This window comes from Podarcis pityusensis (assembly GCF_964106645.2).
Source record: "Podarcis pityusensis genome assembly, chromosome: 10".
Lineage (NCBI taxonomy): Eukaryota > Metazoa > Chordata > Lepidosauria > Squamata > Lacertidae > Podarcis > Podarcis pityusensis.
Genome location: NC_138035.1, coordinates 25,288,192 through 25,315,889, shown reverse-complemented (window position 1 = coordinate 25,315,889; position 27,698 = coordinate 25,288,192). Strand labels below are relative to the sequence as shown.

Below are 27,698 nucleotides of genomic sequence, written 5' to 3'. Positions count from 1 at the left end.
CTATACTAGCTTGACTTTTAACTTGCAAGCTTGAAGGGGGCAAACGTGTTTTGTATGCCATCTTGCGTTTATGTTGAAAGCAGCCTCTATGTTCAAACCCTGCTGCAACAGCCACAACTACTAGTAAAAGCAAGTATCTATGCTTGCTTTCCTTGCTTGCATCTCCTACATCCAGTAGAAATAGGGGGAAAGTAGGGAAGATCTTTGGACAAACCCTGGGATGGATTGATCAATGGCCTGATTTAGCAAAAGCCAGCTTCACATAGTACCATAGATACTTCTACTTGTCAGATCACTAAAGCTGTATAAAATCAGATCAAAGATTGTAGGGTTAAATTAGTCAATGTATGTTAATGGACCGTATTGCCCTATATTGCATTCTACCAAACTGCAAAGTGAAGACTTATTTTCCTGGAGGACTCACTAAATAAAGCTATGTTCTATATATTAATTATTTTTCTTTAAAGAAATGAAAACACATCTAATGTATATAAACGTTTATAACGTACACAAACACACATAATATATACACAGAAAGGCACTTACAGGTACTACCACAGTATTGTTGCTATCACATCTGTTCTTCTGGATTTCCATTACCCTTTCCAGTCCATGAATTATTCCTTTATCGGTTGCAACATTTGGGTAACTTAAGGGCGCTTCATTTATATAGAGCTGCACACAATAGGTTATCAGTTTAGTACACACCAGGCGGACCTACTTAAAGGATAATTTGTTGCATTAACTTTTACACAGCAAATATTATCTTGCTATTCCAGTAAGTGTAATAAAAGGCACTGCAGAGGAAAGAATTGAATTTGAAGCATGCAGTTGAAAAAGGTCTCACGTTGCACATTAAGGGCTGCAGCTCAGTGAGAGCATGCAGAAGGCCCCAGGACCAGTCTGCAACATCTCCAAATAGGGCTGGAAGAGACCCTTGTCTGAAATCTGGAGAGCCTTGGAAAATACTGAGCTAGATGGACCAATTGTCTAACTCGTATAAGGCAGCTTCCTATGAACCCAATTCATCTTATTTCCCAAAGACCTTCCAACTCTGTTATCTATAAACATATGAATCTAGTTGTGTGCATATCACTGTACATCAATCTGCACTGGCTGGCTGTGGGTGTGCAACTGTTTGGACTATCCATACTACTCAGCAGCAGATGCCAGATTGGGGTGCCACTGGTCTCCTGACCTCCAGTTGGTTACGTCGCTGCTGCTGCTGCTCACTGGGAAATACAGTGAGGGGACACTTACCTCCTGGAAAGTGGCAGCGATGTGACTGATTAAAGGACAGGTGAGTGACAGCAGCTGAACACACCTGCTGCTATTGGTTTCACTCTTACCATTGCTCCTTTCCCATTATTTCTTTCTCAAAACTAAGCAATGCAATCCTATACCTGCCTACTCAGAAGTAACCCCAATTGCGTTCCCCAGTAAGTTTATATAGAATTGTAGCCTAAATGGCCAATTCTGATTTGTACAGCTGAATAAAGCAAAGGAAAATTGTAAGTAGCTTGAATAAACATAATAAAGCGTTCTTTTCACTTTAAGAAGGCATTTATCTACCAGAGTTTCCCAAACTTGGGTCTCCTCTAACCAGCAGGACCAGTAGTTGGGCATGATGGGAACTGTAGCCCCCGAACAGCTGGAGACCCAAGTTTGGGAAATGCAGCTTCATAATTGCAACAACAGGGACCTTAAAACAGTTGCTAGTCAATGCCAGAAGTTAATGTTGATTCATTTGCTCTTAATCCCAATTTCTGAACTTTAACTCAAGTTCTTAGCTCAGCACTTAATGCATATGAGTAATGTTTACATATGGTGAATGGCCTCATTAGCTAGGGATGTAAATACAGTCCTATTATACCAATGAGTAAGCCTCACTAATGTAAACTTATGATCCAGATCATTGAAAGCAATGAAGCTTTCCCTACATTCAGTTACCCAGATGTAAATCTTTTTCCGGATGAGGTATTCAGATAAGCAGGCAGTTCCAAAAGCCAACATAATTATCAACAAGGTTTATACAAAGTACCTGGCCATCATGAATGATGAATCCCACTCTAAAGGACAATCCAAGCATGGTTTCCTTGAACATCCCATTATGCATATCATTCTTCAGCAGCTTCTCCTCTAAAATAACATGGTATCGGATCTGGTTTTCATCCTGCAGATTAAATTGATAATTTATGTTACATACTTGAGCAAGGTGTGGACTTCCAAGCTTTCTGTGACAAAAACAGATGCCAGCAGCAAGCAGTAGACAAAGGATTTTATTATCAATTAGCTGTAGGTTGGAGCCAGACAATATATGTTTTAGAGAGTGGCTGCCGGGACATATAACACTGGTCCTAAAGGATCTTCTCTGGCTCCCAGTATGTTTACGAGCACAATTCAAAGTGTTGGTGCTGACCTTTAAAGCCCTAAACGGCCCCGTCCTGTATACCTGAAGAAGCATCTCCACCCCCATCGTTCAGCCTGGACACTGAGGTCGTCATCCGAGAGTTTTCTGCTGGTTCCCTCACTGAGGGAAGCAAAGTTACAGGGAACCAGGCAGAGGGCCTTTTCGGTAGTGGCACTCTCCCTGTGGAATGCCCTCCCTTTAGATGTCAAGGAAATAAACAACTATCTGACTTTTAGAAGACATCTGAAGTCAGCCCTGTATTGGGAGGTTATTAATGCTTGATGTTTTAAGATATGTCGTAAGCTGCCCAGAGTGGCTGGGGAAACCCAGCCAGATGGGCGGGGTGTAAATAAAAAATTACTATTATTATTTAAATTATTAACAGTGGCATGAAACAGGTATCATTTCGCATGGTATGAACGTGTATCCCATCACTGTATGGTAAATTTAATTTGTAGGGCTTCATTCTGCTTTTTAAACCTACAAACCCCATTTGACCATCTGCACTAGGGGAATGAGTGTGCACACAAGGGATAATAAATAATAATAATAATAATAATAATAATAATGGCATAAGGCAGGCTCTGCTCACAGCCCCTGCTATGCAGAGCTAAAAGTGTAGAAGAATCAGCAAAGGTTCACATAGAACAGGCATCCCCAAACTCAGCCCGTAAATGTTTTGGGACTACAATTCCCATCATCCCTGACCACTTGTCCTGTTAGCTAGGGATGATGGGAGTTGTAGTCCCAAAAATATCGGGAGGGCCGAGTTTGGGAATGCCTGACATAGAAGAATGTTGTATATCACACCACAGCACTTCCTTTAAGTGAGCAGCCTTTTTGCATTTTTAGTTTTTTCTTAAAGCACCAACCATGCAGCAAGAGAAACGGTTGCAAATATGCCCTGATAAAAAGTACATACCAGGGAGGTTAACTGTTTGTTCTTGAGGTAGGTTTCAATGGCACTGTTGCTTGGGGCAAAAATGGTATAAGTGGTAGCAGCTTCTATTTCACTTGCCAGATTATATTGCTGTTGTAAAGAGAGAAATGCGTTGTTTTTTAAAAAATGGACTGTTACCTATTATCTGCATGGCAGTTCAAATAAAAGCATGGATACATGCAATAATGCATGGAACTTCTCAAAAAGGCATGAAGACTTACAATAACGTAACCCCTGAAAATGGAGTAATCTGGCATCTGTTCTAAGCGGGCAAGCAGTTTGGGCAATGTGCCACTGACTCCCCGAAGGGGTGTCAGAACCTGCAAACAAAAACACAAGGCCAATTTTAAACAGCAGGCACAGTAGCGCAAAGCATTTAAAATAATATCAACAATATAAAAAAAAATTTTTTTTTGAGAAACTGTATTTTTTCCCGTTTTACGTGATGTTAAGTGGCCAGTCTAGAGGGAGGGAGGGAGGGAGGGAGGGAGGGGGAAAAACACCAACTCAATATTTTAAACATTTAGTATTTTTTTTACCTCAGTTTCCTAACTATTAATAATAAGGAAGCAAATACCTTATCAATTACATGTATAATCCCATTTGTTGCTGCAATATCACCTGCTACGATGTTGGCTCCATCAACAGAAAAATTCTGGAAAGCAAGGGTGGGGGGTAAACCATTTATGTAAATAAAACTACCAGGTTTCAAATCACAGCTGGCTTAGGACCTGTGGTCTCTCAGGCCCAAAAGCCAAATGCAGCCTTCCAGGTCTCTCTGTGTGGCTCTTGGAAGACTCCCCTGATTTACGCCCCACCCCCCACCCCCAGAGCCATTACCAAGCGTTTTCCAAAACAATATGACAGCTGAAACACATTTGAAATTCACATGTCTCCAATTTTTGTGATGTAGTTCTCCAATCAGTGTTTACAAACATTCACATATTAGGGGAAAGTGTGCATTCAGATGAATACACATAGTGAAAATACCGTGTGGGAATGCATTGTACTAGGAGAAATTGCCTGCAAAAACGTGTGACTAGTCAGAATTACATACAAAAATGTGTTTATTGGGGAAAAAATCACATTGAAATTCTTCAATGAAGATTCTTTTTTCTTTTTTTTTAAAAAGCAGATTGCTGCAGAAATGTGGAGAACTGAAATTCAGATTGGAAAAATGAGAAACAGGGAACAGGAACTGACAGCCCCTTCCATACCTACTACTAGATAAAAATTACACTCATAGTGTCTGAGGCCCATACTAGCGAGTTCTTACTCCCTTGCTCAAAACAGGGGCATATTCAAACACAAGATGATATCTGATTAGCACATTTCTCTTGGCACACATAAGAACAGCCTGTGAGTGAGAGTACAGGTGAACTTACTCCACTTTCTTTGGACAAAGCCAGGAAGTTTCCAAGCAGAGATGTTGCCAGCCCATTGGATGACGACAAGGTTTGGAGGTCAGAAACTGTGTATGCTCCCCGTAATACATGGTGCCTAACAGAAATGCAAGTTAGGTTCAAATGACGTGAAAGTTATGGCTGCTCAGATTTTCTTACAACAGAAACCCAATTCTCTTTCAAACACCATTTGAGCCAGGAGCAGTTAATATGTTAATAGGTTAGGAGGTGCTTCCCTTTCCTACACAGCTGCTGGCAATTTGTTTCCTGGAACTATTTGGGAGGGACCAATTGCATAGTTCCTAATCTTCCTCCATGCCACCTGAGTGATGGAGAATCTGCTGGTCCTCCACATGCCGTTGGGAGTTCAGTAACTCTATTGGCTACATTGGCTGGGGCTGATGGGAAATGGAGTCCAACGGCATCAGCAGGGCCCCATCCCTGGTATAAACAATGCAGGTGAGTGGCTTCCTTGCCATTGCTGTCAATATACAGATTGCTTTTCAGTCAGGTGGCTAACATGTAAAGCTGAACAATACTCCTCCAACTTTCATAGTTGTGTAGAAGATAGTTGCTCTGTTTATTTCAGCATTGGAAACCAGAATCACTTCACTGATTGTGGAGTAGATGGAGCAGCTATTGCATAACCAGTGGATATATGGCAGTTGCATTGTCATTATGCATGTAGAAGGAGGTGTGTCCTGGATTCAAATCAAGACACCAGTGAAAACTCATTGGATGAAGGAGGCCCCTGCCCCAGCCACAAAAAATCACAGGATGTAGGACAAGTATTAGGGGCTGGAAGACTGGTACAGAAGGGGTTGTGGGTATATTGGCTAGTTTTCTTAAGTGAGTTAATTTTTTTTAGCACTCGCTCGTAATGTGTAAACCTCGGCTCTGATCATGCCCCTTGGTACAGAAGGCTATCACAGTAATTAAGAAGACAATTCTGGTAAAGGATAAAGTACTTTATAAATGCATTTAAATGGAATGGCAAGGGTGAAAAAATGTTTGACATACTTTATTAGAGTTTGGATGTTGTTTTTTGACATCCAGAAATTTCTCTCCTCTTGGTCCATGTTTTGAATTGCTTGCTGAGAAGGCACAAGGAGGGTTAGATTTGCTGCATCTGCCAGTAATGTCTTCACTGCAGCTGCCTAAATCACAAGACAAAACACATTGCCATTAATTTGTTAATATTGTAAGCTCTTCTATGGACCAGCATCAGTCTTTGGCTGATGCCAACAGTGGAAGGACTTCATCTTCTGAAAAGGAGTCTAGTTATCAGGTTCAGAAAAGGGCAAGCAAAATCATCTGTGGGGATAGAGTAAATTCCCTTTGAGGAATGTTAGTTTTTTTGTTTTAATTTTGAAAAAGGTAAGAACGGACGTGATCGAGGTGTATAAAATTATGCATGGTGTGTGTGGAGAAAGCAGAAATACATTTTTCTCCCTCTCTTATGATACTAGAACTCATAGACATCCAGTTAAGCTGAATGTTGGAAGAATCAAAAGGACAGGCAAAAGGAAGAGCTCCTTCACTCCCACAAAAAGTAGTGATGGCCACCAACTTGGATGGCTTCTAAAGAGGATTAAACAAGATTCATGGAAAATATCAGTCGCTACTAGGCTAGCCATTGTGGCAATGATCTACCTCTACTGTCTGAGGCAGTAGGCCTCTGAAAGCCAGCAGCTAGGAACCACAAGTGGGGAGAGGGCTGTTGCGCTCAGGTCCTGATTTCAGGCTTCCCATAGGCATCTGCTTGGACACTGGGCTTTTGGCCTGATCCCTAAGGCTCTTCCTTTGTTCATGAGCAAACAAACACGTTGAAACCCAGAGGCTGGCTGAGGGGATCTTTGAAATGTGCGTAATTGCTGTCCCATCGGTGGGACAGCACTGAGGAAAGCTCTGCTGATGCAGATGTACTACGTGTAATGGGAGGACAACATTTGTATCTCTAAGATGCAAAGTCTCCTTGTTTCCCTGACTGTGGCCCTACAGCTGGCATAGTTAACTTCCCTCCCACTGGTGTTAATAGGGGCCAAATGGGGAAATTAACGTTTGTCCGTGGGAGGGGGTGTGTGAAGCGACCCCCTCCTGTCCTGACCATAGCTGACAACATTTCCCTTTTTTAAAGGGAAATTCCCTTATTCCGAATAGGATTCCTCGCAAGAAAAGGGAAAAGTTGACAGCTATGGTCCTGACTGCATCTCATGCCAGTAGGATATCAGAAGTGGCAGCAGCTGCGCCACAGATTCTCTCCCCGGCCCCCCTCCACAGAAATTGCTCTGGTCACGTCTTTCGATATATTTTTAGAAGAGGTACTCACACCAACCCACTCATTAAATCCAGCTGCTTCCGACAGAGAAGACAATTCCTGAGCAGAGAGAGAAAGAAAGATAAATGACATGTACAGATGGCCCACAGTTTAGTGGATGAGCCCATGCTTTCCAAGCACATGGTCTCAGTTTGAAGTCCCTGGCATCTCCTGTTTTGCAACAATGGAATATTTTGCATCTCATTTGTATGAAGATGTAAGATGACAGCTGGTATATTGATAATGCTTCATCTGCAATATGCTTTTCTATAAGTTAATAGTTGCTGTGAATTAACCTGAGCCATACCCTTGCTTCATGTATACAAACATATTGTGATGGTAGTTGGAACCCTATTGGTACTGTAAATTTGCTTTTGCAGTTCTTCCCCCAGATTTTATGTATGTGTGAATTAACATGGTAGTTATTGAAAATAGCTATACCTATTGTGGTGCTGGTTGTATTCATTTTTAGGATGTATTGCATGTACTTTAGATATGATAAAGGCAATTTTATTTAATATTATCACCTTGCTCTTAATTGACATGATACTGTTTCCTGGCAAATAAAGCATAAAAATAAACTTCCTCTAAGAAGGGGTATTTGTGCCAGGTGCCTCTGTTACATGGTGGCATTTGTAATGTAGAAGCTGAGATATTGGTCATAATCATTTAGCAAGTGTTAGGTTCCTACGCACCTCCGCTGCATTTCCATAGCATATGCTGCCGTCTCCCTCATAGCCTTTTGAACACACACATTCCCAGACTCCAGAAGATGTGAACTGACAAACAGCCTGTTAGAACAGGGAAATAATAATCAAACACCTAGCCACCTGTGTATTCTTCCCAATGCAATATGGTTTTGCAGCATAAAAGGCTTTTGCGCTTACATAACTGGTGGGGCCCTAATTCCTGAACGCATTTCTTCTGAACAAATACTTAAAAGTATACTTTTGGGTGCTTCCAGACTGTTTTGCAGGAAGGATTCAAGTGCATACTGGAACTTTAGTTTTGCGTTGTTACAGTGGGCTAAACAATTCTGTCACCCTAGTGCAACAGATTCATTTTAAAGAAGAACCTGGCATTTTGCAGTTTGGAAAGGAAATGCATTGAAAAGTGTGTGACAAACAAATTAATACCAGGAAGACCAATACCCAACAAACAAATCAGAATAAATGCAAACTAATGTTCATTGTTGTGTAACTGGCCACAAACAAGTTGGAACAAATGTTCAGTAAACATTATAACCTCTGCATAAGCTTTGTGCAAGAAAATCAAGATCAATACTAAAAAAAAAGATATTTAGAGGTGACCTTTGCTTAAGTGCCAGTGAAATCAACTAATTAACATCTAGTGTACAGTTATCTACATGGGAAGCAAAGCCACTGTAAAGTAAATCCTTTTAATTCAAATACACTAATTAAGGTGTTAGTTGCAAGAATTATTCAGCTAATGCTTAGAGCTCTATTATAAGATTGGGAGGGGAGGAATAATCAGCCTCTGTTGTGAAAGCCACTATTCTGTTTTGTCTCAACAGAGTCTGCACAGAAGTACTCAGTGAATTATTATTTGTTTGCCCTGCTCTTTGGATAACAGTTGTTAATTTAGGGCTATTGCAAATGTGGCATTCATCTTATATTGGTAATACCTCCGTACAAAGTGCCAGAGAGGGAGGTGACCTGTCAGATAAATTTTAAGTGAGACTTTTCTATTGCCACTTGATAAATAAGAAGGGAAGGTGGTGAGGCAGAGTTCAAGGACTTGTGTGGTTTGCAGAGTTGGCAGGAGGCATCTAGACCACATCATGCTCCTGAATGTTTTTGTTTAGAATATAGCTTGCTTTGACCAAACCCAATCTGATATCAAACCATGGAGTCCTAAATTGATCCCAAGTCTCTCCAGTGCAAGTTCAGCATTAAAGATGGAAAGATCTGTCAGTTTCTGTTCTCTCTGTTGTTTATTTTTCCAGACTTAAATTCAGTTCTCCGCATTTTTGAAGCAATTTGAAATTTAGTTTTCTTTAAATCCTCATCCTTCAGCATTTTAATGCAAATTTCTCCTAATAAACATATGTTTGTATGTAGTTTTGACTAATGTTACATTTTTGTAAGCATTTTCCCTAATACAATGCATTCTTGTATGATATTTTCATTAATATGCACATTTTTATTCCCATTTAATGCACATTTTACCTCTATATATGTGTGTGCACTTTAGTAAACATAGGCATTGTAAAATTATCTGAATTTTGTAAATGTTAAAGGGTTCCGTGTTTCATTTCTCTGGAACATGCAAATGTGATAGGTTTGACTTTAAATGCAAACTGACTTGAATTTCTCCCCTTTCCTCGTTCAGCACTGTTGTATCACACGAGGCCTATTCTCAAGCAGCATCTGAACAGGCTGTTTGTCAGTCATGTAAGAAGTGGGCACACTGAGATATGAATCTACCATGTTAAATGGCAGGTGTAGAATGACTACCTGTTTGCTTGAAAAAGTATGCCTCTCTAAAAAGAATGAGGAGCAATGAGGCCTTCAACAGAGTGCATTGTTGGTTGTGAAATTTTTACTCTAAACCAGTGGTGGGGAATCTGTGGCCCTACCTAAGTTGCTGGACTACAACTCCCATCATCCCTGGTTGGTAACCACACTGACTGTAATGCTGGAAGCTGGAGTCCAACAACATCTGAAGGCATACAGGTTCTGGCATACAGGGCCCCCATGCTGGCTGTAAACAATCTCCCACAATCACAAATATGCATAATTTCAATTAAGGTGTAAGATTTACTAAGATAAGTTCTCCAGGGGTAAAGTGACAGCCACTGGCAGCCTCATTACTGTGATCCCACAGGACACAGTAAGTGTGTTCTTGAGGATACAGCACCATATTACTAATTGGCTGGAGCTGAGAGTGAATTGTTTGGCAATAACTAGCATCCCAAAATCTACTATACTGATGCTAAAACAGAAAATTTAATTAAGTTGTAAGGACTAGAGAGCCTCAAAGTTAGACCCATTGAGAGTAAAATGTTAGTGATTCTCTGAAAAATAATATAATGCTTATTTTAGTATATCTTTATTATAAAAACCTTTGCAGAGTTTGGACAATTTTGTAAAGTGAATTACTCACCAGTGGATGGCACTTTCCATTTTGTTCTGAACAAGAGTTTATCAGTTCACATTCATATCCATTTCCTCGAAATCCCTCCTTACATTCACAATCATTCTGTATTGTAGGGGGAATATGAAATAAAACTATTCACTTGAACTGTTCAACTCCTATGCAACTTCTGTCAATAAAAGTTTAAAATGAAGCCATGCTAGGCTCCTTTAGGTGGAAGGATGGGATATAAATTTAATAAATAACCTAACCTAACATAAAGTGCAATAGTGCCTGTTCAATAGATGATGCTTGGAGTCAACTCTGGGCATCGTCTTTAAAATCCTAGACAGTTTAGAACCAGGGTACCTAAACAACCACCACATCCCCCGTGAACCTTCTGTGCACGCCGGCAATCAGGGCAGCTCCTTGTCTCTGTTTGGCCACTGTCAGATGCCAGGTTGGTGTGTATGTGAGAATCAGGGCATAGTAACTCACCAATTCTGGAACATCCTTCCCCAAGATCCCCTTGATTATGGTGTTTTCAAATTATTTATTGTCAATGAATCTATGGGCTTGGTTGATTTCTGGATTGTGTGTTTAAAAAACACTTGATGGTTTAAGATTGCTTTTAACAATTTAACAAATCTGATGTTAAAGACAGGCTCAGTAAACAATTTGACAACCGGAAGCTTGGGGAATCAGGATGAAGAATAATAGCCATGAGTCATGGTTTTCAAACATCTCGGCTGCAAAACGTTTTGGAAGCTGAATGCTGAAAACCCAGAAGTGTTTCTGTTTTCGAACATGCCTCAGAAGACAAACGGCTTCCGAGGCGTGTTTCTCAATTTTCCTCATTGAACTTGCTGGCAGCCCTTTGACCGTCGGTTTTGGAATGTTTCGGAAGTCAAACGGACTTCCAGAATGGATTACGTTTGAAAACCGAGATTCCACTGTAATAAAAATATCAGGGCCAACCCAGCCATTAGGCAGGGTGAGGCCTCTGCCTTAGGTAGCAGAAGCGCCTGAGGCAGCACCCTGCGGGTGCCCCACCCACCCCACCACTTCCTCTACTGCTGGAGAAGTGGCACGAACATTGGCCCCGATCTGGGGCGAGATCTGTGCAAGATCTCCCTCCAGATTGGTGCAATCTTGCCTGAAACTGGTGCCGATAGCGTCACTGCTTCTCCATCAGCACCAGCTGCAGCAGGGGGCATGGTGGCAGCAGCAGAGTGAGTAGCGGAGGCAGCGGTGCTGACAGCAGTGGCAGGGCGGCATTGAATATATGTGCTAATGAACAAGCTACTAACTGCATGTCATTTGGACTGCATTATTACCGCAAAGGAAGTGAGAGCTGGACCATAAAGAAGGCTGATCGCCGAAGAATTGATGCTTTTGAATTATGGTGCTGGAGGAGACTCTTCAGAGTCCCATGGACTGCAAGAAGATCAAATGCATCCATTCTTAAGGAAATTAGCCCTGAGTGCTCACTGGAAGGACAGATCGTGAAGCTGAGGCTCCAATACTTTGGCCACCTCATGAGAAGAGAAGACTCCCTGGAAAAGACCCTGATGTTGGGAAAGATTGAGGGCACAAGGAGAAGGGGACGACAGAGGACGAGATGGTTGGACAGTGTTCTCGAAGCTACAAACATGAGTCTGACCAAACTGCGGGAGGCAGTGGAAGACAGAAGTGCCTGGCGTGCTCTGGTTCATGGGGCCATGAAGAGTCGGACACGACTAAACAACAACATTACCGCAAAACTCAAGAACCAGTTTATTAACTATTGAGCTCATTGGCTGCTGTTGTTGTTGCTACCACATAAAGAAAGATTACAGAAGATTCGCACAGTGCAGAAGTTAAGAGGCAGTTTTAACTCACCTGACCAGGACCTATATATAGGCAAGTAGCATTACTATGACACCCTCCAAAATTTGGCAACAGACAGTTGTTGATTTCTGAACAGTCTTTGCCATTTCCTGTCCATCCTGGCTGGCACACACACTCATGGGTCCCAGGGCCAGTCTTAACACATTCTGCCTGCAGGTATATGGAAAGGACATACAAGAGTTACAGCCTGTGCATTGTAATGTGGGAAGGACAGAGTTCAGGGGAAGATTCTGCATGTTTATTTTAGTAATATAGACCAATGTGGACAGGTGAATATTTCACCCACAATTTCTGCAGTCTAAATCTAATTATTTCCGTAGTGATAAATGCAAAGACTTCATCAACATTTCACTTACGATTTAGCACAATTATTTTTAGAACATAATGTGAAACCTGTTTGGTCAATGGACCAACTGGGTAGCATTTTAACTGGGAAAGATATTTACTTATGAAAGATGTTCTTAATTTGGATAATTAAACTCAGCATTTAAATATGTTCAGATATGCCAAGGAATTTTGTACTTACATTAGCATTGCAGCTATGTGGAATTAAATTAGCACAAGGATCTACTTCGCTGCAAATTATTCCATCTCCTTCGTATCCCGGCTTACAAATGCAGCTAAAATTTGCATCAAAGCATGTGAAATTAATAGTCATGACAGTTGTAAAACGAAGCCAAAATTATGTTTCTATCACAATGGGCAGCAGATCTGTATGACCACAGGCAGAGATCTTTCCTAACCCTAGAAACACTGGAAGCTGCCTTATATTGAGTCAGAGCAGTGGTCCATATAGCTCAGTATTGCCTACGCTGACAGACAGTGGCTCTCTAATAATAATAATAATAAATTTATACCCTGTCCATCTGGCTGGGTTTCCCCAGCCACTTTGGCCAGCTCCCAACAGAATATTAAAAACATGATAAAACATCAAACATTAAAAACTTCCCTAAACAAGGCTGACTTCAGATGTCTTCTAAAAGTCAGATACAGTTGTACCTCGGGTTAAGTACTTAATTCGTTCTGGAGGTCCGTTCTTAACCCGAAGCTGTTCTTAACCTGAAGGACCACTTAAGCTAATGGGGCCTCTTGCTGCTGCCGGGCCGCCGGAGAACGGTTTCTGTTCTTATCCTGAAGCAAAGTTCTTAACCCGAGGTACTATTTCTGGGTTAGCGGAGTCTGTAACCTAAAGCGTATGTAACCTGAAGCGTATGTAACCCGAGGTACCACTGTAGTTGTTTATTTCCTTGACATCTGATGGAAGGGCGTTCCACAGGGAGGGTGCCACTACTGAGAAGGCCCTCTGCCTGGCTCCTTGTAACCTCACTTCTTGCAGTGAGGGAACTGCCAGAAGGCCCTTGGAGCTGGACCTCAGTGTCCGGGCTAAACGGTGGGAGTTGAGACGCTTCTTCAGGTATCTCTAAAGTTGCAGACTGGATATGCCAGGGATTGAACCTGGTACTTTCTGCATGCAAGGCAAATGGTTTGCCACTGCTGCCGAAGATTCTTTAACTGCAGGTTCCAGTTGAATCCTGACCTGTCTGTATGTGTGAAGCACATGCTCTGTCACCAACGATGGCACAGTTAAAAATCTTAAGTAGCACAACTGGGAAGGGGCAGGTGGTATTCAAATTCGTTTTACTCAGAGCATTTATAAAAATGAATTGGCAAACCAATTAGGACAGTCGAGGTCAGGAAGATGCAGAATGCACCACATTCACTCACATAGAGGATGACAAGTGGGGAGACATGTGCCGACACATACTCCTTAAAGTTCCCTGAGTGGTATAAAAATGATCAGTATAATGGGCCTACCTCATAGCACCATTGGTAAACTGGCAATCAGCATGTGCATGGCAGAACTGAAGAAAAGTCCCGCATGGAAACACCTGTGTGTCACATAATTTTCCAGCATATCCACTTTTGCATGAACCAGCAAGGCAGATCCCATCACTGTCTATTTGGTTGTCACACTTACCATAAACACACATACATTCTGTGGAAGGATGGGGGAAATAAATGTCAATGAGAGGAATATATATATATAGAGAGAGAGAGAGAGATCAGGCCCATTTAAAAAAGGTAATATATGTGTTGTTGTTGCAAATAAAATCTCAGCTGGTCTTTCCTTTTCCCATTTTTCTTTTTTTTAGCAATAAACAATGAAATACAAATTAGAAGAGACTGTTAGAATGTTCTAATTGTCACAAACCCAGATGCCAGGAGTGAACAGGACACCAAGGCAGAGGCTACTGTGTTATCAGTTAAGAAGCAGGACTGGGTACCTGGACCTGGCTCTGACGCTGGTGATCATGGGCAGTGATGGAGCAAAAATTAGACTGTTAACAGTTAAAGGTGAATCTACAAATCCACACTTTCTAAAACCACATGCAAACTGAAGCTCAGGTGCCCTTCAAAATTCACACTTCTTTGAATTTTGTGGTGCAGTTTTTCAGCCAAGGAACGTGTACAAAAATGCACATACTAAAGCATCCATGAAACACATATATTAATGAAGGTAACAGGCAAAAAAGGAATTATATTAAGGAAAATTGGTTTGCAAAAATGTGTACATTAGGCAAAATTGCATACAAAAAATTGTTTAACAACAGAAAATCACACTAAAATGCTGATGAATTGTCTTTTTTTTTTTTTTGGACAACTGAATCTAAGATTGGAAAAATGAGAAACTGAGAGAATTGAAAATGACAGATCCATTCATCCCTATCTGTGAACTAGAGGCTGGCAGGCAAGAGCCCACTGAACAAGATCCCACAGCACCAGGCCCATAGAAACTGAGCCAGGACGCTCACTGATGCTTTCCCCTGGGCACAAAGAACTAAGGACCTCTCAGTTCAGCTGCACAGGGAACACACCAGGCAGGAGTTTATGGAACTCAGAAGTGCTCGTCTTCAGGTCAGAGGCTTTGTTTGCCATGAAATTTGACTAAGGCTTAAAATATCCAGGGAAGAGAAAAACCGCGGTGCTTACTTTTGTCACAGTGTGGTCCATATTTGTTTGGGTTTGAACAGAACTGGCAATGTGATCCTTCAAATTTCCTATCACAAACACAAGTCCCATTCCCTTTCATGCCATCCATACACTGCAAAGTGGAACAAACATATTTGAAATTATACATTGAAATTCACGTAAATATATCAGAATGGTATTTCTGTTGGGAAAATGTGTCTTACACCTTCCTACAAGATGCCAGTTCCCTCTGTCATTTCCAGAGCCACTTTAAACACCCAGATGGAGTCCAAAGAGAAAAGTAATCTTTACTGATTAAAACTAAACAAAACAGTGTATCATTTGAGAAGAAAGGAACAGAGATGCTTTGTATTTCTCAGTTCATGCCTTACACATAGCAGGGAGACAGTCAACCAAACATACAGAGGAGATTACATAGCCAATCAGAATACTTGCTACCTCAGCAAACATCATGTCATTCTTCCTGGTTGGTAAGCAACACCTCTACCCATCTCCCACTTGGTTTTTTACTATACCACTAACAGAATTATCACTTAATTTACAAACTGAATGTTCCCTGCTGTTTTACTTTCAACGCCTCTGACTATTTGTTAGTAAGAAGCAGACAGATGGGGTCTGACTAGGGGCAGACTGAGGTTGGTGGGGAAGTGCCCCATTAGCCCTCACTGTGTGATCCAACCCCTCACCCCATTAACTTGAGGTTTAAAAGCTAGAAGTTTTGAACAGTGGTCCAGGGTCCACAACATAGCCTATTCTATGATGCTAAGAATGTGAGGTTATTTACAGTCCTCAGCTTGTGATACACGAAGTGATATAAATTTACTTTGGTGCAAGATGCAGATGGTGAAGCATCTCTACTATGAATTCAGTTTTCCTTTGGGTGTTCAAGGAGGTGCGGGCATTTTTTCATGCAACACCTCATGCCCAGCAGGAAAACTGACCCTGTCATGAATCAAGCAGATATGCTGAAAAACGCCAAAGTCAACTGACATCTCAACAAAAGCAAACGGTTTCATATGCCTATTTACTAGACTTCAACAAAGGAAATGGAGACCGGCTGACACTGAAAATATTTCTTTCTTTTACCTGTCCATTTCCTGAGCAGGGATTGGAAAAGCCACCAGGGCACTGATTGCAATCTGGGCCAAAGAATCCTTTGCAACACTTTGGCTCCTGCAAAATAAGCAAACATTTCCTCATGACAAAAGAAAAAGGAGCAGCACGCAAATTTGTTAAGAGGAGACCCATGCAGAGTGGGGGTGGTGTGAGCTGGGTACACTTGCCCCAGGCATTGGAGGGCTAAGCCAGCTGGGGGCCACCAGCAGAGGCCTGCCAGATTCACACTGTCATGCCAAGAATGCTCTGTGTCTCCCAGCCACCCTGGGCTCCAGGCAAGCTTTGAACAGGCCTGGCCATTCATTAAGAGTACAAGAAGGTTGTAGCACTGTTTGTAATATCTGCTATACCTTTCTTGTGCTGTATTAGCTTTCTCTTGCTGTTGCCTACTGCACCCAGCTGCTGTGTCAGGCCAATGGTCCATCAACCTCAGCCAACACTGACTGGCAGCAGCTCTCCAAGGTTTAAGACATCTGAAGACAGCCCTCTTTAGGGAAGCTTTTAATGTTGGATGCATTACGGTATTTTAATATTTTGTTGGAAGCCGCCCAGAGTGGCTGGGGAAGTATAAATGGGCAGGGTATAAATAAATTATTATTATTATTATTATTATTATTATTATTATTATTATTATTATTATTATAAGATGGGGACAGCCCTACCTGGAACTGTTGGGGATTGAACCTGGGACATTCTGCATGCAAGCCAGATGCCCTACAACTGAGATACAGTCTTTGCTATGGTCCTCGCTAATGCTTTTTGCTACTGCTCTTGGGTCTCTTTAATGGCTCCATAATGGCTCCTGGATCCATGCTGCTGTTGTGATCACTAGACGCATTTGTGAAAATAGATACCGTATATACTCAGAATGTTTTTGTATGCATGATGTCTGGGGGTTTTTATGTGCTTTATTACCTAAGTCTTCAAGAAGCGAATACAAGAAAAATGAAGATGGGTTGTGGCAAAAGTTGTACCACTGTTGTACGGTAGTAAGTAGTTGCTGGTGCTATCAGCAGTTTTATAGGAAGCTAACAACAGAAAGGGACGCGGGTGGCGCTGTGGGTAAAAGCCTCAGCGCCTAGGACTTGCCGATCGCATGGTCGGCGGTTCGAATCCCCGCGGCGGGGTGCGCTCCCGTCGTTCGGTCCCAGCGCCTGCCAACCTAGCAGTTCGAAAGCACCCCTGGGTGCAAGTAGATAAATAGGGACCGCTTACCAGCGGAAAGGTAAATGGCGTTCCGTGTGCTGCGCTGGCTCGCCAGATGCAGCTTGTCACGCTGGCCACGTGACCCAGAAGTGTCTGCGGACAGTGCTGGCTCCCAGCCTATAGAGTGAGATGAGCGCACAACCCTAGAGTCTGGCAAGACTGGCCCGTACGGGCAGGGGTACCTTTACCTTTTTAACAACAGAAATGTCATTTGCATCTCTCACCTTTTTTGTTACATTGCAGTATTTAGCACACCCATATCTGAGAAAGGTCTGTTCGTGGTAAATGCATCGATTCCTTGTGAAAGCCTAGAGTATTAAAAAAAATATCCACACATTAAAACAAACCACCCTGACCCAACACTGTGCTCTATGGAAAGCAAACAGTGATGTTAATTTTGCTGGAGAGCAGATTGCATTCATAATATGCTGCTTGCCCCCCCCCTTTTATAACAACACAAATGCTGTTAATACATTTTACTGAAATGCATGTAGAAGGAAATCTCTTGTCGTTTATAAATTTATTTGGTGATTGGACAGATAATAAGTTTACTTACAACAGGTTTTGAATTTTCTGGACAACTATTCCTGTGCAGTGCTGGACATTTTCCACAGGTACCCTGAAACAAACGGAACATTTATAGTTTATGAAGGTACACCATCCCTCTCCATTGGCTATGCTGGCTGGGGCTGATGGGAGATGGAGTGCAACATCTGTTGACTAGCTCTGCTAGAGCAGTTATTAGATACTGCCTTTTATTGTTTTGTTATGAAGAGCCTTACCATCTTAATTTCAATTCTCTCTTCATCACATCTGTGTGGCAGAATTGGGATTATGGAAGGTGGTATGAGAACGCCAGAAAGTGTGTAAATTCGGCCATTTTTTGCAGCAATGTCTGCATCTTCTATAGGTTCGCCATTCGCCAGGATTTGTCCCTGCATAAATAAGAGTTATTTATTTTGAAATTAGATGCCAGTACTTCAAAATGTTTTCATTGTATTATTTGACAATATCATGCATCCTTGCTTCTGTATTTGTTTGCATTCTTCATAATCAGGACCTCTTACAGCTGTTGTTGTTTTAATCCAACTAAACAGTTTCTTGGTATTTCAAAGCAGTTACATGAATAAGTGGAATAAAAAGGAGGCTTAATTTTCAAATCTGTGTGAAGGTTTAATCTGAGCCAGGACTCTGCAGTGCTTCAGTCCTGAATCTTTTTTGTGTGTGTGGGAATTTATCTCCCATACCAAGTATTATCAATAACACATTTTTGCCTATATTTTTTCATATATATTTAATTATCCTTGCAGTATGTCTAGAGAGAGTATGCTTCTGATGAGCGTTTCATGTGCAGACAAAGTGAGTTTCCTTAGTCAAAGCCACACCAAAGAACAATGTATCTATGGCCAAGGACACAACTTCATGTTCAGCTAACGAGTGGCCAAGTAGACTCCTCCTCTGGTTTAATGGTATTGCAAGGTCAAAAGAAAAGGCCCTATCACCTATACTAGAGCAATATTCTTACACTCCACTCAGTCTTTCATAAATCCTTATACAGTGGTACCTCTGGTTAAGAACTTAATTCGTTCTGGAGGTCCGTTCTTAACCTGAAACTGTTCTTAACCTGAGGTACCACTTTAGCTAATGGGGGCTCCCACTGCCGTCGCGCCGCTGCTGCGCAATTTCTGTTCTCATCCTGAGGTAAAGTTCTTAACCTGAGGTACTACTTCTGGGTTAGTGGAGTCTGTAACCTGAAGCATTTGTAACCCAAAGCGTTTGTAACCCAAGGTACCTCTGTATCTCTCACAAATCTTCAAAGAATCTCCAACATCCAGCCCCATATATTTTTGTCTCAAAGAGCAGCCCCCAAGGACAAAATTGCAGTATCACTATGAAGGAGAGGCCCCTTTTCGTTCATATACCTCAAACAGTCCCATATATAATTGTTTACATGTTAAGTGCTGACTGTAAGACCTCAAGGTGTCACATCGCTTTCAGAAATATTCCAGATTCAGTCTGTTGAAATAAGAACTGCTATTTGAGACAACTCTGAGAGGAATAAATAGATGTGGAAATAATATCCGTGTAACAAATACGTTAATGTACATTTAGCAGCAGTGTGTACCTCAGAGTATTGTGAGTATTGCTGCCACTGCTCCACATTAACAACAGTCAAGGGTTGTACTCATAACACAATGGCTAATTTCTACAAGGTATTAAACATTGCAATGATGATATCAGCAGGGTGTGTGGAAAATTTGCTTTGATGTTTCAGTTTTCTGTAATGACTGTAAAATCTGTTTTGGCTCGTACATGTACACCCACCACTTGATGGCTACAGTTATTAAGTGATGAGTTGCATGTGTAAATAAACCATCTGACATCAAACACCACAGACAGAACTTTCATATCATCTCACATCCTCTTAAACACAACCATTTTCAACAGAATCAGGCAAATGGATTCAACTCGTGAGCTGAAAAAGCAATGTGAAAGGATGAGAGAACAGGTCTTGTTGCTAGAAGTACAATGGCAGAGATCATTCAGCAAGTGACTTGAGGGGTTACTTCTGTTATTGGTTTGAATGGCAGCAGACTCTGAACAGCTTGAGGTTTTAGTCAGCTGGGAGTTAATTGTCAGTGAGGAAGATAGCATAGATTTGACAGTTGGAGGCTTGAAATTTGACAATTGGAGGCTTTACTCTGAAAAGCAGGAGTTAGCTGTTGTTAACTGTGTGTTAAAAAGTCCATACCTTTCAGAATTCAGAAAACAAAATTTGACTGGATTAAACAGGAAAACAAAATGAATAAATAAGAATTGGCCTTTCTTGTACTTACACTATTGGTGACGTTAAAATAGATGAACTGCTGAGCCATAGTCTTGATGTGCCCTATTGAGATAAGGCTGGCTACCTCCAGCTATAGGGAAGAATAAATAATTCATTTCCCCCCCAAAGCCAAATATTACAATAGGAGTCTTTTTTTTTAATTGAATAGAAAATAATTAGCAAATAGTATTCAAAAAGGAGTCCATGAAAGTATAATGACACTTAAAGGGGTGCACTCACTAGTGCAAGACATTTTGGTGCCTGAAGTGAACCACAAAATGGTGCCAGCCCTCCCCAACGAGGAAGATTGGGTGAGTGAAGATCTAAATCAGGAACAAGGTGGGAAATAAAGATCTACATCGGGATCTGCCACCCCTGTGGATTCTGCCACCTGAGGCAGTCACCTCACCTTGCTTCATGAATGGGCCAGCCCTGCTCCAAATCATTATACAACACCCCCCCACACACACACTTCTTTTGTGGGTACTGGGACATAAGGAGTTCAGTAAGTTATGAGAGGCATCTAGATTTCATTAGTGAGAAGTAACAAGTGTACTATAATAAGGTAATATCAAATCTAGCACAGACATCAATTGCACTAACCTGGGTGTGAGGAACAATGTGATACTGAACTAGCTCGCGAAGCTTTCGTGAACCCTGTACAAATAAAGAATGAGCCACATTTATCTGAACAAGCTTTCTGCATGGGCATAGCCAGGACTTTTGTTGGAGGGGTCAGGACTTTTGTTGGAGGGGGCATAACCAACATGACTGGTCAGTTAGTTAAGTATTCCTAATGTTTTACTTGATGAAGGGGAGGGAGCAGCTGCCCCCTGCCCCCTTTGGCTACACCCATGGCATCATGCAATATTTTCCTTTTCATGCAGACCAAAGAAGCAAAATCTAATTGGAGCTGTGAGAAGATGCAAAGCACAATGGCATTCTCAAGCCACTGGGCTTCTTTGCTCATTTGCTCTCCCCCTCTGACCCCAGTGGAGGTGCTGCATCTTCCAGAGAAGAGAAACAGCAGCCACTGTTCACTGCCTCAGTTTGGTCAGAGGCGGCTTTAGGGTGGTGTGACCCTTAAGGTCGCACAAGGCTGCAGGGGGCGCCAAAACAATATTCAAAAACGGAGCCCAAGAGGCCGAGGAGGGCACCAAATTTTAATGTCACACAGGGTGCCACTGAAATTTGAGAGCCCAAAGCCCACCGCCGGTTTGATGCTGGGGTAGGTACACTTGCCTGGTGACCCCACACAGCCTGGCATGGGTTCCACCACAGAAATCCAAACTAGTAAGTATATTAGGCCAAGACCATTCACATAAGTAAAAGGGTAATTATGAAAAAAGAAAAAAAATGTATATTTTTGTCTGATATTTTGTGGCAAAACAAAGCATCTGACCAGAGAGTAAATTTCCCTCCTATGCTTAGGATTCTTCTGAAAATTAGCTTTCATTAAGACAACCTGGATGTCTGCTTTTAATCAAAGCATGATATTCAATAGGTGTTTCATGGCCTCGAGTCCTATTCACATCCTTACAGATGTAGTCATTACAACTAAATATAAGGTATTCTATGCAGCCATTGTGGTACCCCCCATAAGTTGTTGAACTTCCCACCAGTTCCCACCATCCCTTACTATGCAATCCGGAGCTGCTGTGAGTTGGTGTCCAACAATATCTGGAGAGTACCTTTTCCTGTTTAAATCAACTTGTGGCAGACAAGTTATGCTAGTGGTAAGGAAAGATCCAGAAGGTGATTGAACAATGGAGTGCAAATAGCCAGTAATGTTGTGTGTCATTCTGGGTGGGGGATGTATACATTTTCTATATTCAAGCTGACCATTGGTTGTGTCCTAGTGGATACTGTTACTACACAAGAACGAATGCCCGTATGTGTTATTTAAAGACTTATACCTTACTTGACAACAGGTAGTCCAGTTCTCCATCTTTCAAGCTCTTCCAAGCATCGTTGGTTGGAATGAAAATTGTATTAGGTCCTGGATGTATATCTAACATTGGTCCCACAACACTGTTCTATTTTAGAAAGGGTGAGCAGAAGGGAACAGCAGTTTATATGCATTTTTTTTTTTGCAAAAAGAAAATCTTTAAATTTGTGGGGGGGGGGGGTTGTTTAAGTCTTACCTCTAGTATGGATCTAAATCTGCTGTATCTCACTTTGCCCTGAAGCAATGCCATTATAGATCTCTAAGAAGACAGAAATAGATTCATCCTACTTTGAATATCAACGGTAACTGAGTGCATCAATTATTATTGCATATGATAGAAATTATTATTTGTATTAAAAGGAATGTAGAGACCTTTGCTAGTGGCGGATGTTGGCACCAAAAATTCCAGTGGTGCCCTGTGCAACACCAAAGCCCAGTGCCCCCCCCCGGCAACCTCTCGCTTTCCATTGGATGTCATATTTCCTGTGCCCCAGAAGCTCAGTGCCTGGTGCAATGGCACTGGTAACGCTCGCCTAGATCTGCCTTTGGCATGGCTTTATATGAATGAGACTGCACAACAGGGCTCAGCAGGAAGGAGTGGCAGAGGATGTGCTTTGCATGCAGAAATTCCCCAATTCATTCTCTGGCTTTTCCAGAGAGGTATGAAAAAGATGCATGCCTGGGTGGAACACTAAATTGTGGTTAATTCAAAACAGAAACAGGAGCTTACAGTTTCCCCATGGCAACAACAGAGAACAGGAGAAGGGAGTGCATAAGTCCTGAGGACTGCTGCTGCTGACCCCATAATGCTGAACCATAGTTTAGCATTAAGTTCAAGCTGGACAAGTATCCCTTAGTCTGACCTCACCAGAGGCCTAGTTTTATAGCATTGTTTCAAAGTTTTATGCATGAAAGAATCTCTCAGAGCATTTAAAGTACTATATAAATACTACTATTCTCCAGCTTTATTGCACAGTAGGCATCTGTCGCAATAAATGTTTAAACTCATAGGTAAAATCATGGTTCTAAACTGTTATAGTCACTTGCCTGTATTTGAACTCACCTCTTTATCACTTTCAAAGCTCGGTTCCATATTGTCCAGGGCTCTATCAACAACGTGCACAATTCCATTGGAAGCGACAATATCTGCTTGTAAGATTTTCACTTTCTTCTTCCCTCCCTGTAATCTTATTCTAAGTAGATTGTCCTAGAAAGGCCCAGAAAATAAATATAGGATTATTTTATCTAACAAGGCACACACTGCTTATGTAATAATAATAGTAGTAGTAGTAGTAGTAATAATAAAAAACATGAGCTGCTATATAAATTGTATGATATTCAGCACTCAAATCTCATTCAACATCAGGCAGGCATCTGAAATAAAATCTAGAATAGGGTAGCCAACATGCTGCTGTCCAGATGCTGGTGGATTGCAAGCCCCATCAGCCCCAACCAGTATGGCCAGTGGTCAACAATGATGGAAGCTGTAGTCTGCCAACATCTGGAGAGCACCACATTCGCTTACCAGGTACAAGCACACAGTGTTCAAGAAGAGGTACAATCAACATACTAGTTGTACGACCCATAGGAACTGGGCTTCAAATGACTTTGGACTACTGCATTTGTGCAGGGCTGATGTCAGCACTAGGGATCCTTGGGCAACTGCCAATGGACTAGAAACTGTGAGAAATTAGAAGGGCAGACAGACCCAGCTCCCCAGCACTGCATGGGCCACTGTCACTGCAGCCAGGGAAGCCCACCAGAGGATACTTTGCCCAAGGCCCCTTTATGGCAAGGACTGTGGCAAAGCAGTAGAGCATCTGCTTTGCATGTAAAACTTCTGAAACACTGGAGAGCTGCTGTCGGTCAGAGTAGACAATACTAAAGTAGCTGGACCAAATGGTCTGACTTGGTTTAAGGCAGTTTCCTATATTCCTATATTATACCTGAAAACTACTCTGCATTTGTATCATATTGGGTTATAGCATCAGTTCAACATGCCATGACTTTGGATTGTCATTTGATCCTTTAAAAAACAACAACAACCAGGCCTTTAAGTTTAATAAACTTACACAACGAGCAAAAGAAACCTCTTGTTGATGCAGAAAATTAGCACCTCTGGGAGCTGAATAACTAGCTTTGGCTGTCTTATAAAACATTGCTGTATTCTAAATCTGTTGTCTCACCATTTTAAATTGATTTTTATTTATATTTGATACTGGTTTTGCTGTATTAATGCTTGCTGCAAACCATTTTGGGGGCCATAGCAGTAGAAAAATGGAGTATGAAATTTATATGTATCATTGTATATCCTGTTTTCCACTACAATGTCCACAAAGTACCTTCCAGTAAGAACACAGTGAAACTAAAATAAAAGGTTAAAGCACAACTTTAAAAAAAACAACAGCACTAAGCCAAAGTAGTTCACACACAAAACAGTTAAAACTCTGCCAAACAAACCCAATATCAATTTTGCACTTGCTAGTGAAATAGCAGTAATAAAGTGAAAACCACACCTTACCTTTTCATCATTTAATATGACCCCTGGTTTGCCAGTGAGAGTATAAACTGTACTTGTACTATTCAACCCATTCAGATCCAGCTGACCAGCAAGTATGTGGAGCTTCACAAAATACTGGGCACTCTCTTTATTAGAAAGAATGTCTTTAACCTGGAAGATTAGCAAAATGAAGGGAAATGATATTATATAGGCTTCTAATACAAAGAATTCTCATTAATGTGGAAAAGGCACTCTAAAAAATTGAAAGGGAGGTAAAAGACTGCATCTAGAGAACATGTGATTTCCAAGTGCTGGAGAGACCAAACTATGGGGTTAGTAACACATAGGCCGATAGAAATCAATGTGAAAAGTTAGTCATGGTGACAGGATTTTCAAGTCCTACTGATTTCAACAGGACCAAAAGTAATGTAGGCTGCAATCATACCTTGCCTGGGAGTAAACCCCACTGAATTCAGTGGGATTTACTTCTGACTACACATGACGTGGGTGGCTCTGTGGGTTAAACCACAGAGCCTAGGACTTGCCGATCAGAAGGTTGGCAGTTCGAATCCCCGCGACGGGGTGAGCTCCTGTTGCTCGGTCCCAGCTCCTGCCAACCTAGCAGTTTGAAAGCATGCAGTGCAAGTAGATAAATAGGTACCACTCTGGCCAGAAGCCGGAAGCAGCTTAGTCGTGCTGGCCACATGACCCAGAAGCTGTACTCCGGCTCCCTCGGCCAGTAAAGCGAGATGAGCGCCGCAACCCCAGAGTCGTCTGCGACTGGACCTAATGGTCAGGGGTCCCTTTACCTTTACCTTTTACACATGATTAGGCTTGCAGTCTTAGTCTGGGCCCAAAGTAGTGAAAACAGAAAATAAAATAAAAGGTAACATCTTTTTCCTAATGACAGAGGCCCAAGGAAGCATCCTTCTATTCCTAGGTTCTTGTACAAAACAGAAAAGCATTCTGTTTTACAGTAGTAAAAAAAAATCTAAACGTTTTCAAAATGTTGAATGAACAAAGCTGACAGGTTAGCAGGGATGTCATTGGCACTAACCAATAGGTGAGCATAATACAGACCACAATAACAAGAGCTACAGCTCAAGCTAGCTAGAAAATTGTGCTGCCCAACCACAAAATATCCAAAAGGATATACAAGCTGAGCAAGAGATTTTGGATTGCAGCCATAATATTAATCATACTCAGAGAAGACCTATGAAAATTAATGGACATGACTAATTTAGGTACATTAATTTCAGCAGGCCTATTCCAAAAATAACTTAGTTGAGCACGACCCTTTGGCTTGACTACAACTATTAAGTAACACACTGAATCAGTTTAAGGCTGCATATAATTGCTACCCAATAGGGCAAAAAAAAATTGTATTTTATTGTGGATATGCTCAGAACATAAAATATTATGTCATATCACTTCTTTACCAACCTGGTGCCCTCCAGGCATTTTGGATTACAACTTCCATCAAGTCCAGCTGACATGGCAACAGTGGCTGAGGCTGATGGGAGTTGCCATCCAAAACTTTTGCGAGGCATCATATTGATGAAAGGTGCCGTAGAACTAAACAAATATTTATCATTTTTAAAATATGCCATTTTTGAGCACGACACTTACGTTTACTCCTTTGAACCCCTTGCTTGTTGGAACAAGAACTGTAAATGGTCCCAAAGTATTCAGCGGCCATTCGTAGGCATTTTCTTAAGAGGAAAACAGAACAATGGAACAAAAGAATGAATACTGTAAAATGAATTCTGTATAAGTATTTTTAATGTATTTTTTAAAAAATGCATAGAATAAAGGGAGACAACTTTAAGAAATGTATCAGACGAGTACAACCAATTATTAACATTAAAAAAATAAAGGCCTATAGCCAGGGTCGGCTTATCCTGTTTTGCCACCTAAGGCGAAATTTGCTCATGGGCCTCCAAGAGGTAATTGTGTTTATTCTGAAACAGCTAAAATGTTCGTTTTTGACCATCTAAATTTGGGAGGAGTTGATACTACAGCTTTGGAAACTGTAAACACAACAGTTAATTATAGGGGATGGATTTCTTGCTATCTCCCATCAGCAGTTTCCTCTACTGTCCTTATCCATCCTGTTTCCTCCACAAGTTTATAATCTTCTTCCTCCCATTCTCTCTCTCTCTCTCTCTCTCTCTCTCTCTCTCTCTCTGTGTGTGTGTGTGAAGTTAACAGTCCTTTATGCTAAGATAATGCATGTACTTCCCAGCAATGGCATGATGCAAACGCTAAGCATCCCATTCAGGTACTTTCTGTTCTGAAACTCAGTGGTAGAATATATGTTTTGCATTCCCTGGTATTTCCTGGTTCAGAGGGGGAAACTACAGTTCTCAGGACTCTTTGGGAGAAGTAATATGTTTTAAATGGGTGTGCTTTAAATAGATAGTATGGCTGTATCTCTGGATTGCATAGGTTGAGACTGATGGATAGGCCCACAGAGTAGATGGGCGCTGAAGGATCCACCCCAGTTTTATGGATCTGGAGACAAATATAAGGATAAGAGTATATCCTTATATCACATGAATACCTATCTTGATTTAGAACTGGTGTTCTTTCAAAAGACCAGAAGGAAATAGCTAGGGAGAACTCTTCAAGATCACTTGAGTCCATCTGGGTCTCAAATATTTTTCATTTGTGAGTCTTCGGACAGTTGCAACACACCCCTACTAACTAAGTTTTGAAATCCAACCTTCTTGGTTGAATGTATCTACATACCAAAGAGTTCTATAGCAGAAATTAGTTTTCCTTGCCACTGCCCTCCAGGTTTGGTGTTCATGTCTCTAATCTGGTCCATGATGTTTCCGTGGCAAATATATCCATCACCTTCATAACCCTTTTGGCATGTACATCTGAGCAAAAAAGCAACAGGTATTGCCGTTTACCAGATGAAGAAACAAACATGAGTAACAGTGTTTTTAACTAAACAATACCATACTGAGTGGTGCTGTGGGTTAAACCACGGAGCCTAGGACTTGCTGATCGGAAGGTTGGCAGTTCGAATCCCCGCGACGGGGTGAA

General features: G+C 41.5%; 1 protein-coding gene across 4 annotated transcripts in view; it reads right to left on the bottom strand.

The window, feature by feature from the left end:
• STAB2 (stabilin 2) overlaps positions 1 to 27,698 on the bottom strand; it is a 103,441-nt gene that overhangs the window by 59,444 nt on the left and 16,299 nt on the right. For all 4 annotated transcript variants that reach the window (XR_013977060.1, XM_080971660.1, XM_080971661.1 and 1 more), the window contains exons 10-35: positions 27,396 to 27,529; positions 26,274 to 26,356; positions 24,666 to 24,815; positions 23,208 to 23,351; positions 22,341 to 22,403; positions 22,113 to 22,232; positions 20,800 to 20,853; positions 20,207 to 20,287; positions 18,152 to 18,304; positions 17,926 to 17,988; positions 17,594 to 17,677; positions 16,134 to 16,220; positions 15,048 to 15,159; positions 13,872 to 14,052; positions 12,583 to 12,676; positions 12,048 to 12,206; positions 10,197 to 10,292; positions 7,766 to 7,861; positions 7,083 to 7,130; positions 5,774 to 5,910; positions 4,736 to 4,850; positions 3,928 to 4,005; positions 3,572 to 3,670; positions 3,333 to 3,440; positions 2,042 to 2,173; positions 547 to 675 (exon numbers count right to left, since the gene is read on the bottom strand). Coding sequence is in view for 3 of the 4 variants with exons in the window: in XM_080971660.1 (XP_080827786.1) it covers positions 547 to 675; positions 2,042 to 2,173; positions 3,333 to 3,440; positions 3,572 to 3,670; positions 3,928 to 4,005; positions 4,736 to 4,850; positions 5,774 to 5,910; positions 7,083 to 7,130; positions 7,766 to 7,861; positions 10,197 to 10,292; positions 12,048 to 12,206; positions 12,583 to 12,676; positions 13,872 to 14,052; positions 15,048 to 15,159; positions 16,134 to 16,220; positions 17,594 to 17,677; positions 17,926 to 17,988; positions 18,152 to 18,304; positions 20,207 to 20,287; positions 20,800 to 20,853; positions 22,113 to 22,232; positions 22,341 to 22,403; positions 23,208 to 23,351; positions 24,666 to 24,815; positions 26,274 to 26,356; positions 27,396 to 27,529 (2,800 nt within the window). In the remaining variant the exon portion in view is untranslated. The remainder of the gene's footprint in view (positions 1 to 546; positions 676 to 2,041; positions 2,174 to 3,332; positions 3,441 to 3,571; positions 3,671 to 3,927; positions 4,006 to 4,735; positions 4,851 to 5,773; positions 5,911 to 7,082; positions 7,131 to 7,765; positions 7,862 to 10,196; positions 10,293 to 12,047; positions 12,207 to 12,582; positions 12,677 to 13,871; positions 14,053 to 15,047; positions 15,160 to 16,133; positions 16,221 to 17,593; positions 17,678 to 17,925; positions 17,989 to 18,151; positions 18,305 to 20,206; positions 20,288 to 20,799; positions 20,854 to 22,112; positions 22,233 to 22,340; positions 22,404 to 23,207; positions 23,352 to 24,665; positions 24,816 to 26,273; positions 26,357 to 27,395; positions 27,530 to 27,698) is intronic.